This window comes from Trichoderma aggressivum, assembly GCF_033847375.1.
Source record: "Trichoderma aggressivum f. europaeum strain CBS 100526 chromosome Unknown scaffold_005, whole genome shotgun sequence".
NCBI classification, from domain to species: domain Eukaryota; kingdom Fungi; phylum Ascomycota; class Sordariomycetes; order Hypocreales; family Hypocreaceae; genus Trichoderma; species Trichoderma aggressivum.
Window position 1 is genome coordinate 617,254 of NW_026946371.1, and position 16,993 is coordinate 634,246.

General features: G+C 51.5%; 7 protein-coding genes across 7 annotated transcripts; 4 read left to right on the forward strand and 3 right to left on the reverse strand.

Annotated features, from left to right (window-relative positions):
• Nucleotides 1–259: 259 nt before the first annotated feature.
• Triagg1_2099 (uncharacterized protein) lies at nt 260–1,311 on the reverse strand (the record flags this gene model as incomplete). The annotated part of the gene is made up of 3 exons (XM_062896242.1): nt 260–535; nt 602–1,203; nt 1,260–1,311. 3 exons carry the CDS (start codon nt 1,309–1,311, stop codon nt 260–262), a joined length of 930 nt encoding a protein of 309 aa, XP_062758955.1.
• A 718-nt stretch (nt 1,312–2,029) lies between these two features.
• Triagg1_2100 (uncharacterized protein) lies at nt 2,030–3,004 on the forward strand (the record flags this gene model as incomplete). Its single annotated transcript, XM_062896245.1, has 1 exon — nt 2,030–3,004. One exon carries the CDS (start codon nt 2,030–2,032, stop codon nt 3,002–3,004), a length of 975 nt encoding a protein of 324 aa, XP_062758956.1.
• Nucleotides 3,005–3,830: 826 nt separating this feature from the next.
• Triagg1_2101 (uncharacterized protein) lies at nt 3,831–5,608 on the reverse strand (the record flags this gene model as incomplete). Its single annotated transcript, XM_062896246.1, has 2 exons — nt 3,831–5,254; nt 5,314–5,608. 2 exons carry the CDS (start codon nt 5,606–5,608, stop codon nt 3,831–3,833), a joined length of 1,719 nt encoding a protein of 572 aa, XP_062758957.1.
• A 545-nt stretch (nt 5,609–6,153) lies between these two features.
• On the forward strand, nt 6,154–7,510 carry Triagg1_2102 (uncharacterized protein; the record flags this gene model as incomplete). Its single annotated transcript, XM_062896247.1, has 5 exons — nt 6,154–6,314; nt 6,415–6,443; nt 6,520–6,646; nt 6,733–6,821; nt 6,921–7,510. The coding sequence occupies 5 exons, from the start codon at nt 6,154–6,156 to the stop codon at nt 7,508–7,510; spliced, it is 996 nt and encodes a 331-aa protein (XP_062758958.1).
• Nucleotides 7,511–8,320: 810 nt separating this feature from the next.
• On the reverse strand, nt 8,321–9,777 carry Triagg1_2103 (uncharacterized protein; the record flags this gene model as incomplete). The annotated part of the gene is made up of 4 exons (XM_062896248.1): nt 8,321–8,489; nt 8,552–8,826; nt 8,905–9,307; nt 9,407–9,777. 4 exons carry the CDS (start codon nt 9,775–9,777, stop codon nt 8,321–8,323), a joined length of 1,218 nt encoding a protein of 405 aa, XP_062758959.1.
• Nucleotides 9,778–10,553: 776 nt separating this feature from the next.
• On the forward strand, nt 10,554–13,776 carry Triagg1_2104 (uncharacterized protein; the record flags this gene model as incomplete). The annotated part of the gene is made up of 6 exons (XM_062896249.1): nt 10,554–10,556; nt 10,622–10,678; nt 10,740–11,546; nt 11,613–12,105; nt 12,946–13,313; nt 13,399–13,776. 6 exons carry the CDS (start codon nt 10,554–10,556, stop codon nt 13,774–13,776), a joined length of 2,106 nt encoding a protein of 701 aa, XP_062758960.1.
• Nucleotides 13,777–15,004: 1,228 nt separating this feature from the next.
• Nucleotides 15,005–16,755, forward strand: Triagg1_2105 (uncharacterized protein; the record flags this gene model as incomplete). The annotated part of the gene is made up of 6 exons (XM_062896250.1): nt 15,005–15,026; nt 15,092–15,162; nt 15,242–15,372; nt 15,438–15,557; nt 15,620–16,469; nt 16,525–16,755. 6 exons carry the CDS (start codon nt 15,005–15,007, stop codon nt 16,753–16,755), a joined length of 1,425 nt encoding a protein of 474 aa, XP_062758961.1.
• Nucleotides 16,756–16,993: the final 238 nt, after the last annotated feature.

Below are 16,993 nucleotides of genomic sequence, written 5' to 3' on the forward strand. Positions count from 1 at the left end.
TGTAATTCGGTCCGCATCACAAATGACTCAGAAGTCCAATTAATTGAGGCTATTACAAATTTGAATTCACCGTCACTTCTTTACCACTCTTGACATTGAACGCTGTGTACATGTAAATTGTGCTGGGAGTGTCTACCGTCTCTTCCACCCCGTTCCATTTGAATCAATTCAACCCAAAGTCGAGCCACTCGTAGAAGAACTTGTAAAACGTAATGAACAACGTTGCCCTCACACACGGAACTCGCATGCTGTCACCTACTTAAACCTTGAGACCCCCCTCCGTAATCTTCTTGATCAATCGCCTCTCTACCTCAGCCTGGTACGCTGCTACAGCTCCATCCTTGAGATCTGGCGCAGGGGCATTGAACGCGGGCACAACCCTCGTCCCTTTAGCAGTTGCCTCAAATATCGTCCCATCGCCATATTGAGGATTCTCCAGCAATTCCAACATGGCTTCTGCAATATCCTCAGCGCTGGCTGCCAAGTCCGCCCTGAACATGCTCTTTACTTCTGGATGGTCAGTTAATAGTGGTGTCTATATGTGAATCGCAGTCAGTCACCGTCCAGATTTCATTATTCCGAGGTACATTCGCATGCCTACATTTACAGCGCCTGGCGCAATCGCCGCCGTGCGAATGCCAGTCGTCTCTCGTAAATAACCGAGACTTCGAACAAACCCGTGAATGCCATGTTTGCTAGCAAAATACAGAGGCGTCCCGATGCCGTATAAATAACCAGCCATGCTGCCGACCAGGAGAAGCGAGCCCGGGATTCGCCGCGAGGTCCAATAGGCAATGGCCAGCTGGCTCAGCCGTATGGGGTGTATCAAATTGATGTCAAGCACGGCATAATGGCCCGGATCGCCATGCGCGTCATCTCTTGATGGGCTATCTGGATTTGTTGCCGACTTTGGCGGCTCCCAGAAAGAACTCCATTTGGGATCGAAGATTCCAGCGCCCGGCACGACAATGTCAACTTGTGGGAAAGCAGCCTCAGCTGCCTGGGTCAATTCTGTAAGCTGTGGCCACGATCTCACGTCTGTCTTCTTGAATAGTGCAGCCGGCCTGGAAGCAGATGGCGGCTTCGACGGCTCGTGTGGATATTGCTTCAGAAGCTCTTGGGCTTCTGGCCGAAGGCCCAAGTCTCCGATTAAGACGGAACACCCGCGAGAGAGGAGCTTCTTTGCAAACGCAAGATTGATCCCTAAAGAGCAGTCAGCCTACATGTAGGTTACCTCACTCAATCACAAGACGTCGTACCTGAACCACCGCCGGTGATGACAGCATGTTTCCCTAGCACGGACAGCGCCATATTTTCACTTCGATAGACAATATCACGAGCTGTTCCGCCAGTCCTGGCTGGTGCGTTCGGTTCCCCGCATGAACGTCAAGGCCATTTTATAAACCACCTGGGGTTGACGTCTTCTGAGACAATTGTGTTACATGACTATGCACGTGCTAGGTATCGCGGCGTCAATGGACATTCTGGGGGCGATACAACATTGATTACGATAGCAGGTGTATTTTGTGATCGGTATTTACTCCAGACATACTTCTTGCAAAATTAAATTACTGTGTTTCTATGGACAATATACATGAATATGGTAAATGCAAAAGGCTACCTTAGATATACGAGATTCGAGTCAAATGTTTTGAAAACGGTATGATGATATATCCAGCCAAACTCCGCTAAACTTTCTTCCAGAAACGCTATTCCTATCGTCCTCATGGTCTTTGGCTTCTTGCCTTGTCAATTCTACGACAGTGATTACAGTGGGTAGTATTAGACTTTTGTTTCTGCCAACTCGACAAAGCTGCCCCAAACTTTTATTATAAACTTTAGGATTTTGCACATCCTTTGTCCCGTGACATCGCCGAAATGTGCCCCCAAACCCAAATTACTTGACCATGTCCAATCCTTCATCTTCCGAGAAGATCTGATTCATCGCCTCAGCCAAAAACACGGGCAAGTTCTCAAGTTCTACTCTTTATCATAGGAATCAACCGTCCTCTCAACTTTATCAGCACACATGGCTTCGGTTCCTGGACAGCATACTGGGATTCTGCGCGAGGAGAATATTGCCTTGAGGCAAATTCTGGGTTATCGCCTTGGAACCATCACCTCCTCGCCGTACAGACTGTGCTCCATTGGCCAGTACTTGCCAGGGACTCGTATAAAGGATATCTTACTCGTCAGCGTTGATGTCGACACAGGGGGCGGCTATGAAGCCATTTCGGAAGAGCAGAGCTTCCACATTGGCATATCCATTTTCGATACGCGAAGCCTCACAGACCGACCCCAAGACCTCGGCGACGCCGTCAAGTCTTATCAATTTATCAACAATCACTCAAAGCCGTGCAGATGGGCTGCCAAGTCCTTTCTTTTTGGCGAATCAAAGCTGATTGAACTCGCCAACCTCGCAGCAAGTTTCTTCTCGCTTACCCAAGGCCGCGATTATGTTTTAGTAGCGCACGGAATAGAGACAGAGATCAAGTTCTTTAATAACCTCAACCCGGGAATTGCAACCGGCGCTTCCTACATATTGGATACGGTCAAGGCTGCCCAGTACCCTCTACAACTTTACTACCGGTATAGTCTGGAGAACCTTCTAGACGAACTCAACATCCGCTACGCGAAGCTCCACGCCGCTGGGAATGATGCTCATTTTGCGCTCAAAGCACTGCTTATGATTGCTGTTCGCGATGGTCAAATGGCATCCGCACCGGAGACAACTACGCCTATACACCAAGACCTATTCCGTATCCTTGACGCAATTGCGCATGCCCCAGTCGCGATTCCAATCTGGACTGAGAAACCACCGGCGGCTTCACAAACACTTCAGACCAAGCCCAAACTAGGTATATTAGCAAAGCGTCGACTACGAGCCGCAGCCAAGGCCGCTAGAAAAGCATCCCAGGAGTTACCTTGCGACGATGAGTTGAACGGGCAGGGAGACCATGGTGGTGATGATCAGGAGAAGACAGCCAGAGAGCTCCCGCCATGAGTTCTTTTACAATTACCCGCCAAAAGTCTACACAACGGATGAATATACCCATTTGGTCTTTGTTCTCTATACATGGCTACTAGATTGTTTATTTTGCATGGAGGATGTTCCATGTCAGCTTGGAAACAGTATTCAGCCCCAGCCTAAACCGGTACAATCTACACAATGGCAAACCAATATGCCAGCATATCTGGCCACCCAGGGAGCTACGGTTGCTTTTATACAGGATCAGTTGTTACAAACTTTGCCCTCCACGACATTCACTACAACTCGATCCTCCTAAAATGACGTGGTCTCGCATCTAACTAGGCTTGAACACTAGACACACAAACGAACCATAATGATCTCATCCGTCACGAACGATATCGAGACTGAGCGGGAAGTGGTACAATGGCATCTTTCTTAGGCAATTTAACAAGCCATACAAGATCTTGCAGATACTGCTGTCTTTCTAGCCAGTCGCATGTTTAGCAGCATCACTGGTCTGAACTTATATTAGACGGCTGGCCACATTACCAACGAAATGTATGGGCCTCCCTGTAATCCAGTCCTCGCTAAATACATTCAAGAAAACCATTGACTGATTGTTCTTGTGACTTTGGCCATTTTTCCCTTTCACAGTCCACACGACGCTGCTGCTATTTTGTGAAGAGACGAAGGAGGCAATATATCAACACCATCCAACACGAATTGTGTTTTGTTAAAGCATCCTGTATATCGAACATGTTCTATTTCAGACGTAGCATCCATATCCTATCCATTGCGCCATGTAATTCGCCAATTTTATCATCACTTGCATGCCAAAAATCCCAGCAGTTCCACATAATCATGCTGCTACATCCCGTCCATCCAGCCACTTGCTCATGTACGGGCCATCCAGCCAGTAGCCAAGCTTCTTGTAATAACTTCTCACACCCACACCCGAAATGACGCTAATCTTGTCACTTCCGTGCTCCTCCCTGGCTATCCTCTCCGCCTCCTCCATCAGCAGAGTGCCAAAGCCTTGGTGCTGGAACTTGCGGGGGTCGCGCGCGTGAATAGGCACGGCAGTGCCGTAAACGTGAAGCTCACGGATCATGCTTGTTGGCTGGCCGGTAAGCTCCTCTCGGAAGGTATACTTTTCAGTGCATTTGCGGAGTCGCAGGAGTGCGACAAGGATATCTTGCTTAGGATCTTCGTAGGCGAGGAATGTCTCCCATCCACCGTTGGCAACGTAGTCTCGGCGTACCAGCTCAATCTGGTTTGGCCTAATCTTGTGCTTGACCTCGTTGACTCCGACTTCTCTTGTTCTCACATCTCGGCATGTTGTGCCGAAATCCTTCATTCGGGCCAAGGCCAACTCTCGCAGGTTTCCGTTTTCGACACCAGACGTGACCAATGGCATGGGAATATCTCGCTGGACGCGGTAGATGCGTGTCCAAGGTGGAATAAGAGCCATGATTCTGGCCACTAGATCGATGAGTTGGTTGGGGGTATAGTTTTGGTATCTTCCTGTTCGCCACAGCTCATATAGACCTGTTCCTCGGATGACAAGTGTAGGGTAAATTTTCAGACCATCTGTTCTGAAGGCAGGGTTTTCGAAATACTCTCTGAACTGATCAATGTCACGCTCCATTCCCACGTTGGGTAGATCCGGCATCATGTGGCTGACCACCTTGTAGCCGGCATCTTTAGCCAGACAGAACGTCTCTGCCACCGCCGCTACGGTGTGTCCTCGGTTGGTATCTCGCGCGACATCTTCGTATAGAGACTGTACTCCAATCTCCAATCTCGTGCAGCCGTATCTCAGCATGTCTGAAAGGTGGGGTTGCAAACAGTAGTCCGGCCGTGTCTCGATGGTGATGCCGACACATTTGATGTTGCTCATCTCGCCGGCCTCGACTGCCTCGTCGACCTTGGAGGTCTGGTATCCACTAAGGGCGTTGTGCAACTGGGCGATGAAATCCTCTCGGTATGACTCAGGCAAGGACATGAAAGTTCCTCCCATGATGATATACTCCACCTTGTCGACCGAGTGTCCCAGACTCTTGAGCTGGTCTACTCGGCCTCGAGCCTGCTCAAATGGGTCGTATCGTGCGCGGATGGCTCGCATTGAAGTCGGCTCGTATCCAGTGTATGACTGTGTGCTGTACTCGAAATCTGAATCGGGTCCTCCAGGGCAGTAGACGCAGATATTGCCAGTGTATGCGATGTGCGGGCATCGATGCGGTTTGCACATGACGGCGACAACGGCAATACCAGATGATGTTCCTGCATTTCACTTAGTCCTTTGGTTCGATCATCGTTTCAGTGCATATGGTTATTCTCACGGATGGGCTTTGCGATGAGTCTCGGGAGGATGTATTTCTTGTAGTGTTCGGGGATCGCAGCAATGATGGCCGTGAGCGGCGGGATATTGGCCAGCTTGTGCTTCTTTGCCAGCTTCGCACGCAGCGCATTCAGGTTAATGTCTCGCCCCGGCCGGCCATTCTTGGTGGCCTCGTGGTCTTCGATCAGGGCGTTGGCAAGATCTGCGCAGCACCGCAGGAAGCGCTCGCTCTCTGGTGCAAGCTCGAGACTCTTCTTCTGCGACGTGGCGATCGCCGTCATCGTGGTCGTGGCCATTGTATCGGATCTCGTGTGCGCCCGTTTGCGCGCGCTTGTACAGAACAGACGACAAGGTGAAATACGGACTGAAAGTCGATTTTGATGCCCCTCGTTGATGTTTGATAAGAACTTTTGGCAGACTATCGCCTCGGTGGGGCCGTTTTGATCTCCAGCCAAAAAATTAGCCTGCTCCGTTAGCGTTACGCAGCGAGATTCCATGGCTCACAGTAACAGACGGAGAATTCGCGGCAAACGGAGCACCGTAATGCCCCTCACCGTAACCAATTTTTTTTTTCCCTCCTCGGTGGCAGAAAAATGCTTGCACCGCTCGGAAAAAACCAACTGCCGGGCGCCCGGCAGCACCCGAAATTCAGAGCTGCCAGAGCCGGTAATTTGCTGGCTGGACCGACGATATTCCCTTTCTGCAAGCTCGCAGCTCAAAACTCAATTCGCTCTCCCTCTCGCAGCGTTGCAACCCGCGGCGCTTCTCTAGATTTCTTTTTCTCTCTCCCTCTTTGGAACCTCTCCTCTCTCTCTCTTTTTCTCTTCCCCTCCCCACAGCCATGCAGGCCATCCCCAGAACCGCCGCGCGCTCGGCGCTGCGCAACGCTGCCCGCCGTAACTACAGCTCGGCCAGCTCTCCGTACTCCAAGACGATCGAGAACCTGCGCATCAACGGCGAGACCAAGGTCATCTTCCAGGGCTTTACCGGAAAGCAGGGAACGTACGTCTTTTCAACTCTGGCTGCCTTGCAGGAGAAGCCATCCCGCGTGGGGGTTGTTGTAAAGAGTGCCAATGACATGCTGACTTGGAGATATGCGCAGTTTCCACGCCTCGCAAGCCATTGAGTACGGTACGATAAGACCTCGGAATACTGCTGCTGCGCACAAACACTGAGCCGCGAATACTCACACCGCTTTCGCCTCTAGGTACCAAGGTTGTTGGTGGAACAAACCCCAAGAAGGCTGGCCAGACACATCTCGACCTGCCCGTCTTCAAGAACGTCTCCGACGCCGTCAAGGAGACGGGAGCAACCGCTACCGCGCTCTTCGTCCCGTATGCGAAACCCGAAACCCCCCCCCCCCTTGAATTCCAAAGATGCAATCGCATAAAGCTGACCTGCGCTCCTCAAAAACATAAAGCCCTCCTCTGGCCGCCGCCGGTATCGAAGAGGCTCTCCAGGCCGAGATCCCCCTTGCCGTCTGCATCACCGAGGGAATTCCTCAACATGGTCAGAATTTAGCCCCACCATACCTAGATATCACAAGAAAAAAAAAGTTTCCCCCCTTCGATAGCTAACCCTTTGCCCCGGTTTCTTCGAAATCTCCAGACATGGTCCGCATCACCCAGATGCTCAAGACCCAGTCCAAGACGCGCCTCGTCGGCCCCAACTGCCCCGGCATCATCGCCCCCGGCCAGTGCAAGATCGGCATCATGCCCGGCTTCATCCACAAGCGCGGCCGCATCGGCATCGTCTCCCGCTCCGGCACCCTGACCTACGAGGCCGTCAACCAGACCACCCAGGCCGGCCTCGGCCAGTCCCTCGTCGTCGGCATCGGCGGTGACCCCTTCAGCGGCACCAACTTCATCGACTGCCTCAAGGTCTTCCTCGAGGACGAGGAGACGGACGGCATCATCATGATTGGCGAGATTGGCGGTTCCGCCGAGGAGGACGCCGCCGAGTTCCTCAAGCAGGCCAACACCGTCAACGGCGGCAAGCCCGTCGTCAGCTTCATCGCCGGCATCTCCGCTCCCCCCGGCCGCCGTATGGGCCACGCCGGTGCCATCGTCTCCGGCGGCAAGGGCGGCGCCGACTCCAAGATTGCCGCTCTCGAGAACGCCGGCGTCATTGTCGAGCGCTCCCCCGCCGGTCTGGGCAAGGCTCTGTACAACGAGTTTGTCCGCCGCGACCTGCTGTAAATCAAGTTCTCCTTCTTTTGATGTTTATAAAGAAACAAAGAAAAAAAAGAGGCAACAAGAGTGGACTTGGTGTTTAATTCAGATACATTAAATCTATATATACAAAAAAAAATCATCACATGGAGGGAGTGGTGGCTATTTCAAAATGGCTGGTGATGGCTTTCCGGAGCATGTGGATAGGAAGGAAACGGAACAACATGTCCCTTGTCAGGGCGACGGGCTGACTTCTTTGTTTGTTTTCGCTTAATTCTGTTGTTTCGTAGGTACGTGATAGATTCGGTGTCATGGGAGGGGCAATGTGCCTTTTCGCTATTCTTCATTTGTGGGACATACGTAGGCGTGCTTCTCCCTGTGATTCTTTGCTGCCTTCTCCCCTAACCAACAGCCTCTCTACCCAAAAGGGCGACAAACAAGACATAGCAACCAGACATTGAAAAAGAACAAACGCTGTATTAAGTGCAATATGCTACCTAATTCCGACCTTGATAACTCCAGAGTCGCTGTATACCTGATAGCATGCGCTCCCGGGGCTCTCCTGAACCTCTGAATGACTTCTTCAGGTATCAAGCTAGTCACCACCATTCAACAAGTGACTCGGCTCTCGTAAGCAACTGTCCCGTCAATCCCGAGTCTACTGGTTTCAGGAACAGAATATGGGAGCAGAACTGAGCCAAAGAACAGGGCCCCAGGGAAGAAACGGAAAACCCAGGGAAAAAAACAATTCCACCTTCAAAATAAACTCCGAATCATTTCGCCACTCGATGTTGGGAAAGGGGCAGGTTGGTGTCTCTTAAATTTCCCTCGTCCCTCCTAAGCGCCCTCACCCAGAAGTCTGAATGTTACGTCCGACATGCGGGACGGAGGTAGGCTTTCGTGGAATTTGTCGATGCGGAAAAACTCGAGAGTGGCCACCACATTGTCGAGGTCAAATCCCATAGTCGTAAATTGTTCGACCAAAATTGGCTTGTATCCATGGTATCTGCGCCTCGTTGTCAGCCTTCTGTCCTTCGTTTGAGAGCATCCATGAGAATCGTGGCATACCGACTCGCATCGACAGCAGTTCTTGGTCTGGCCAGGCTTCTGAATCTAGTTACGTCGGGGTTCCGCTGTCGCGGCGCACCAGCGTGCCTAACCGCCCACTCGTGAGCCACCTCGACAAACGAGTCGGGATCGTCGAGCAGCATCCGCGCAACTTCGCCGTCCTGCGGGTCTGAGGGGTTTGGGTTTTCGAGAAGCATTCGGACTGAGAGAAGAGCCGTCTTTATCGTTTGGACAGGGGACCAGTTCTTGTTGAGGGTGTCGAGACAAATGACGCCCTAAAGCAAGAGAAATCGATCGTGAGTAAAGATTTTGCGCCAGCAGTCCAGCAAATCCGGCAGATGGAGGACACATACTGTTTGACTACTGACATTAGGATGCCAGATCCTAGTCTCAAAGTTCATCTTAGGAGGCTTGAAGGGGTAATCGTTGGGAAGCTGAATGTGAATCACGAATTTGCCACCAGCGTACGGCGTATTTCCTGGGCCAAAGAACCAGCCCTTGAGAGCAGACAGCGAGCCCTCATGCTCAAGGGCAGCGTGAATGCCGGAGGTGTCCTTGTCCTCGGTCAGATCCTGCAGCTCCTTCATGATACGACGATCTCTGCTGGACATGATGCCGGACTTATCGTAGCCGAAGCCGTCGTGGGCGTAAGAGGGGTTGTGTGTCGTGTAGAGCGAGGGTATGGATCCAAAGTATACTAGCGATGGCGGAGCGAGCGTTGGAGCACCCTGGCGATAATTTGTTGCGTTGCCGAGGCTTGGTGAGAGAGTCGAAGTCTGGCGATGGCAGAGGGAAGATCAAAGGAGGCTTTGGGTTTAGGCTGGATGGGCAGAGAAAGTCGCCTATCGGCGTAACAATCGATTGAGGAGGGGCGCTGCGGCTATCGACGTCAGGCCCGTTTTAGCGCTGCGGCTACCGGGTTGGGGTCCCTCAGTGCAACTCAACATGCGCTGTGAGTGGCACTCGAGCGCTGGAACATTCCGAGCAAAACCGTCCACTGCAGCAGTCCGGGTGTCATGCAACGGCACCTTTGCTCTTGATCGGGCAGAGAGCAAAGTAACTTTGAGAGAGCAAGGCATCGAGGTCCATATTTTGGCCAAGTGCGTGCAGGGAACCGAATCCTTGCGCCGCATCACCGCAGAGCAACCGACAGCCAACCGGTCACTTGTGGTTAATGGCTGGCGATAGCGGTACCGGTACCCATACAAGCCATATTGAGGCGGCATTGGCAACGGGCTGTGCTCGTGAACAAGCTCGGGTGGCTTTTCCGGGCTGTGAACCAGGCACGCTTGGCTCCGTATATGCGGGCTGTTTCGTTGGGAGATTCCAGTGCCAGGCTGCAGTGAGTGAGAGGTCAATTCAGTGTGCAGCATGGGCGAGAGTCATGTTTTTCCATTTCAAAACAAGACATTGAATGGAAGGAGTAGTAGCAACACGCAGCATTGATCCAGGCATGGTGCAGTCGTTACAATCAGGTCTGGCTTGTGGATAAATGGTAGCCAAGCACGTTGCTTATGTGATCCTCAACGTACCATTCATCCATTCATCCATGCATCTTGCAGCACTGCTTCATTCAGTCATGTACTAATGTATGTACTCCGTCATGTAACCAAACATGCATCATGAATACGGACAAGTTTGAACCGAATCTAATCCGCTTGAGGGTTAGCATCAACAATGACGGGATTGTCGAAACAGAAGCCCAATGGAAGAAGCTGACAATTCCCAGCGTCCAGCTCTCTGCGTCCAATCACGTGATGCATCGCAGCTGGAGGCACGTGATCCGCCTGGAGCTGTCGTGTCTCTCTGGCGCCTAGCCCAAAGGCATGGGTGCTTGTGCAGCATCAGCCTAGCGAGTGCCGACTCGCCTCTCCGTCATTCTCATCATCAATTCAGCCTCTTCTCCAGCTTTGCCCGATTCCCAGAGGAGTGCCGCTTGGAGAGAGAGGAAACGCCAAACAAGCTTTTGAAATCGCAGCCTTCCAGAGCTTGACCGGTCAAGATGGTGAGCTACACTGCGTCTTTGTTGATCTTGCTGTGGTGCAGCTATGCTGACATTTGCTTCTCCAGGGTCAAGGCCAATCTGGTATGGGTGGTGAGGGGGGACGGAACGAAAAAGACAAAAAGGTACAGCCATTCCCTCTCCATGATATCGACATGGAGCAGCACAACTAAACGCCCATTACAGAAGGACAAGCCCAAGTACGAGCCCCCGCCGAGGCCAACAACCCGGGTCGGCCGCAAGAAGAGAAAGGCTGGCGGTACTAGCGCTGCTGCCAAGCTCCCTGCTGTCTATCCCACGAGCCGATGCAAGCTTCGACTGCTTCGAATGCAGAGAATTCACGACCACCTCCTCCTTGAAGAAGAATATGTCGAGAACCAGGAGCGACTGCGCAAGGCCAAGGCCGCCAAGGAGGGTCAGACTGCCGGCCCCGATGTCGACGTCGACAGGTTAGCCGACGAGCGGGGCCGTGTCGACGATATGCGAGGAAGCCCAATGAGCGTCGGCACATTGGAGGAGCTCATTGACGACGACCATGCCATCGTGAGCAGCACAACCGGTCCTGAATACTACGTCAGCATCATGAGCTTTGTCGACAAGGACCTTCTTGAGCCGGGCGCCAGCGTTTTGCTGCACCACAAGAGCGTCAGCATTGTTGGAGTCTTGACCGACGACGCAGACCCCATTGTCAGCGTCATGAAGCTCGACAAGGCGCCAACAGAGTCGTACGCTGATATCGGTGGTTTGGAGCAGCAGATTCAAGAGGTTCGAGAGTCAGTGGAGCTGCCACTGCTTCACCCCGAGCTGTACGAGGAGATGGGCATCAAGCCTCCCAAGGGCGTCATTTTATACGGTGCTCCCGGTACTGGAAAGACCCTTTTGGCAAAGGCAGTTGCCAACCAGACATCCGCCACATTCTTGCGTATTGTGGGCAGCGAGCTGATTCAGAAGTACCTGGGAGATGGCCCCCGGTTGGTGCGACAGCTGTTCCAGGTTTGTCTACCTCTCCACCTCCCCGACTTTTCAATTGCCATTTGATGCTAACACAGAGAAAACTAGGTTGCTGGTGAAAACGCACCCTCCATTGTTTTCATTGATGAAATCGATGCCATTGGTACGAAACGATACGATTCCACGTCAGGAGGAGAGCGTGAAGTTCAGCGAACCATGCTGGAGCTTCTCAACCAGCTTGACGGCTTCGACGACCGCGGCGACGTCAAGGTCATCATGGCAACCAACAAGATCGATACGCTCGACCCTGCGCTTATCCGACCCGGCCGAATCGATCGAAAGATTCTGTTCGAGAACCCCGATCAAAACACGAAACGCAAGATCTTCACCCTACATACCTCCAAGATGAACCTCAACGATGATGTGGATCTGGATGAGTTCATCTCCCAGAAGGATGACCTGTCCGGTGCCGATATCAAGGCCATCTGCTCAGAGGCTGGTATGATGGCTCTACGGGAGCGACGTATGCGGGTGCAGATGGCGGATTTCCGATCTGCTCGAGAGCGGGTGTTGCGCACCAAGCAGGAGGGTGAGCCGGAGGGTCTGTATCTGTAATCTGCGGCATCCATGTGCGGCATTAGGTATGGTAGTGAGTGGTTCTCGAGGGAGCCGGGGATGGCTGTGACCCGAATCTTTTATAAGCATAGGAAATGGCCGGGCCACGGGGCAAAGTATTCAGCCACCAGTTGATGCGAGCTGTACATGGAGAGCGAAAGTAATGATGCAGTAAAGCGTGTCTATGAGCGAACCCAAGTCGTCTGCCTCGGTGCCCTCTGTGCTGTGTTGACGCGTGCCCTGTAGTATACAGGTTATCATCTGAACAAATTTGCTACCTATGCATCAGCCCATGTTTGGATCAATATCAATGATGTGCTGTGTTATGCCCAACCTCTGGTTTATACCCAATTCCTGGTTTATAATGTCCTGTGCAATCAACTCTTTTTCCACGTCCCAAATACACTCTTCATCACGCATTTAATACCTACCCTGTATGATAACGATAATAAAAAAAAAAACAGCACTACTCGTTCTACTCTTTGGTCACATTTATCACCATTTCAGCATCCAAACGCTCATTCCGCTTAATTTCCCCCCTTCGTCCATCTCATTAATCTCTTGTCCACGTATCAGACACTTGCACGTGGTGACATCAGCCAATACCAGCGCACACGTCACCTCACCCCCTTCTTCCCACTCATTTCATTCATTTCATCTCATACAAGGCAGAACCAAAACAAAACAAACAAACACATACTCATTGCACATCCCGCCCTTTCTCTTTTTTTCCCTCTGCACAATCGCCATCATCGTCCTTTCTTTCCCATCTCATCTCCACCTCCGCATTTGGTCTCCTGCAGCCGCAACCGCAATCGCTCGCTAGTTGCCCCCACCATCCCGCAAGCGATTGATCCCATCATCATCTTATTCACATCGTCTCGTCTCGTCTCGTCTCGTCTCATCTCTGAGCTCGCCCCTGTTATCCCGTTGCTACCAACGGCAACAGCTCTAGAGCAATACACGAGATATCTCCGCTCCATCTTGATTTACTCCAAAACGATGGGCGCCGCAATAGAGCCCACGCAAAGCGATGGCGACGCAAATACTGGAACAAAGAGCCGTCCAACAGCGAGGCTATCCGCTGCGTACTCTTATGCTCAAAACTCTTTGAACTCTTTGATTCCGCCGTCTTCTCGCCAACACGCATACGACGCAGCATCATCATTTGCCTCTAATCAACCCGTACTTTTCGTACGTAAAACTCTCCTATAAGGAAACACGAGGGGGGAAAGAGTTGGCATCCTTTAACTAACACATACATGTGAATGTTCAACAGTCCTTTACAGTTTTCCAAGCCCTCTTCGCGCTTCTCCCCCTTCTGCTATTCTTCTCCTTTGCGTTGTCAACCATTCTCCTGGCCCTCTCTGCTGCGTTTGCCTTTGCGTTTTTCTGGATCGGCATTGCGTGCCTCTTTTTGATCCCGACTTTGTTCATTACGGCATCTCTCGCAGTATTATGCTGGGGAACGTCAGTGGGGAGCTTTGTTGTTGCTAGAAAGCTGTACCACTATGCGCCGGCGGCAATTCAACAGGACAGGAATGATACAAAATCGCCGGCAAGCGAGGATACGCTGGTTGTACCCGAGTTGGTAGTGTCGAATGATGTGGGAGTCAAGAAGGAGGATCAGTTGGACGACATCAAGAGCTTGGAGTGATGGACTGGGAGAGAAGGATGAGTCTCATGGTTTTCAACAGGCGTCATAATATTATTCTTGCGTTGGGAGCACGTGGCACAGATTAGACGTGCTCTTCGATATCCAGATGTTATTGCTATAGCATGAAGTGTGTTTATTAAAAGGAGAATAAACCAAAACCCCGCGTTCCAAGTTTAACATTCATTGACGCTGGCGGATACAAGAGGAACATGGAGAGTGTAGCAGACATTAGAGGAATGTAGCGATGGTAATAAAGGCCAGAAAGCAAGCTCGGTGGTAGTAGCACTTACAGCAGGATTTGAGTACAAGTGGTCATTGTCCTTCTACATATTACCCATGTATAGCAACCCCCATGACATGGATCATCAAGATACTTTACTAGGCATCAAGGCAACACTATTTGACATGTGATTATACAAACTGCTCGAGACAAATGGGGCAACATAGCCGGTGACGGTGATTGACAGGAGAAGACATCTATTGGTTAGCCTTACCCTACGAAGAGCTATCAAACACGGCGGAATGACAAAAAGGGTATTCCGTTCATCAGACCCTGAATAAGCTAATGGACAGTACATGTAGCATTCACCGCCTTCAGTAACTAAAAAATGAAAGCTCGAGGTGTTTATATCCATCCAATGATTAATCAACGTGATCTTGTCACCACCTAGCCAATGCGGTTGCTATGCCGTTCCCGGTAACTACTAAATATCCACGCCCAGATTCATCTTGCGCGCCGCCATCGCTATGCTTGTCTAGGCCTAGTCGAGGGATTCTGCCGAAAAGGCCATATACAGTATAACTGATATTCAGGAACCGTAACAAATCAACGCCATAGTAAAATAATGCCTCGTTCCGCCAAGAAAGAAAGAAGCAAAATAACCATGACAAGGGCAGATTTAGACAAGCATCTCCAGAATGACGTCGCGAGCTGCAGAAGATGGATCCTCGAGCTCGGAATTGCCCCTTTGAAAGCGGGCGGTATGGATTGCATCCATGGGGTACGGGGTGCTGACCGCGGCGGTACCTGCTCGTGCACACAGTCGAGGCGCTCCATCAGGGTACCGACATCAACCCCGCCATGTACCCCGCCAATCCCGCCATGGGTCCCTTTTTCTTCAGTTAAGGACCCCTCCAAAAGGTTCGGGTTGGGATTCTGATTCTGCCCATTTCGCATCTTCAACATCAACAGACATTGCCAGGAATCACGGCCATTGATCTAACCAAGATGGAGTTTGATACCAAGACACGTACGGGAGACTTCCATCTGCTGCCCCCGTTATTCTGATCGATTCATGGCTAACTCGTGATGCAGCAAAGTCGGTCACCAACGACCCCACGTCCTTTGCCAGCGACTCGGTTCGCATGCGATGGCCCATCATTCTCGTGAGTGATCTCTCGATTCGACAGCTTTCCACCAAAGCGTTTTTTATATATTCATCTAATGCAAGGTTTTATTCGATAGACTGGGGCTGTGGATGACGTCTACAAGACCATTTCTGCCACGGACGACGCCGAGAAGCAGGCCGAGGGCAAGAAGATTATCGAGCAGCTGGGCGCCCTCAAGTATGAGATGCTGCACGACCGCCAGATGACGTATGCGCCCAAGTCTTCGACTTTCGATTAACAAGAGAAACGAATGCTAACGATATACCTCATAGGCCTCTGGTCGAGGACGGCTTCTCAGACGAGACGGCCGCCTACAACCAGGAGCTGGAGCAGCTGGGTAACCCAACCTGGTTCCAAGTCCCCTGGCTGTTTGCCGAATGCTACATGTACCGGTATGTCGCAAATTCACAAGAACGGCTTCATACAAGCTCTACCTTACTGAATCGCTGCACAGACGCCTCAACACATTCTTCACCACGACCCAGCACTGGAAATCATACGACCTCTTTGCCCGTCAGAAGATCGACAGCTTCCGGACCTCTCGCAATGCCGTCGCAGAGCTGGCCGCCAGATATGAAGATATCGTTACAAAGATTCGCGCTGATAAGAACATCACTCATGACTCCGAGGCCGAAAAGATTCTCTTCGTGGAAATGTGCGAGGTCTGCCTCTGGGGAAATGCCACCGATTTGTCGCTACTCACCACCATGACCTACGAGGATATCCAGAGGCTTCAGGGCAGCGAAGCCAGAAAGGCCGCCGAGAAGAATATCCTCGTCAACAAACTCCCCCAAGCTTATGATCTGCTCAACAAGGCTCGGGCCGAGGGCAAGAAGGAGCGTCGCGTGGACTTTGTTCTTGATAATTCTGGCTTCGAGCTCTACGTCGATCTGGTGCTGGCTGGCTACCTTCTCAACACGGGCCTTGCTACTCACGTTGTGCTTCGCCCCAAGTCAATCCCCTGGTTTGTCTCCGATGTTCTGCCCGCAGACTTTGCTGCCCTCCTGAGCGCTCTCGCCAACCCCAAAAAATTCTTCGAGGCTCCGACGGAAGAAGAGACGGTGGCAGAAAAGACCCCCGCACCTCTGTCAGAGAAGGAGGCCCAAAGTCTGTCGTTCGTCTTCCAGGATTGGGCGACTCAGCATGGTGAGGGCCAGCTGGCTATCCGGCCCAACAGGTACTGGACTGCCGGTGGCTCTTTCTGGCGACTTCCCCACGAGGCCCCTGAGCTATACGAAGATCTGAAGCAGGCTGAGCTTGTCATCTTCAAGGGTGACTTGAACTACCGAAAGCTGACTGGTGATGTAAGTGACTCCATTATGACGATATCTGACAAGTCCATTGACTAATGCTTTCTAGGCTTGCTGGGACCCTACCACTCCTTTCACAGAGGCCCTCGGCTCTCTGGGCGCTGGCTCAGGCGTCAACGTCATGTCTCTACGAACCTGCAAGGCCGACGTCGTTGTTGATCTTCCCGCTGGGAAAGATGAAGAGTTGAGAGCCCTCGAGGGCGGAGGCGGTGATTCTGGCGCCAGAAAATGGGCATGGAGCGGCAAGTGGGCGGTTGTTTCTTTGTCTGAAGGCAAATGAAAAAAAAAAAGGTACTATAGCGATATGTTTGTCAAAGAACTTGTTTAAATGAAAACCTGGAAAAGATGGACTCATAGATGTATAGAAGTTATAGAGCCCAAGACGAGGAAAAGCCATAGATTCAGTATTCCCCGTGGTTTTAAATAGGATGAGAGTTTGTGAAGATATGGATACTGATGAGAAGCGTTTACTAACATATTCGACTAACTACCTATACAAAGAAACAGACAAAATACCC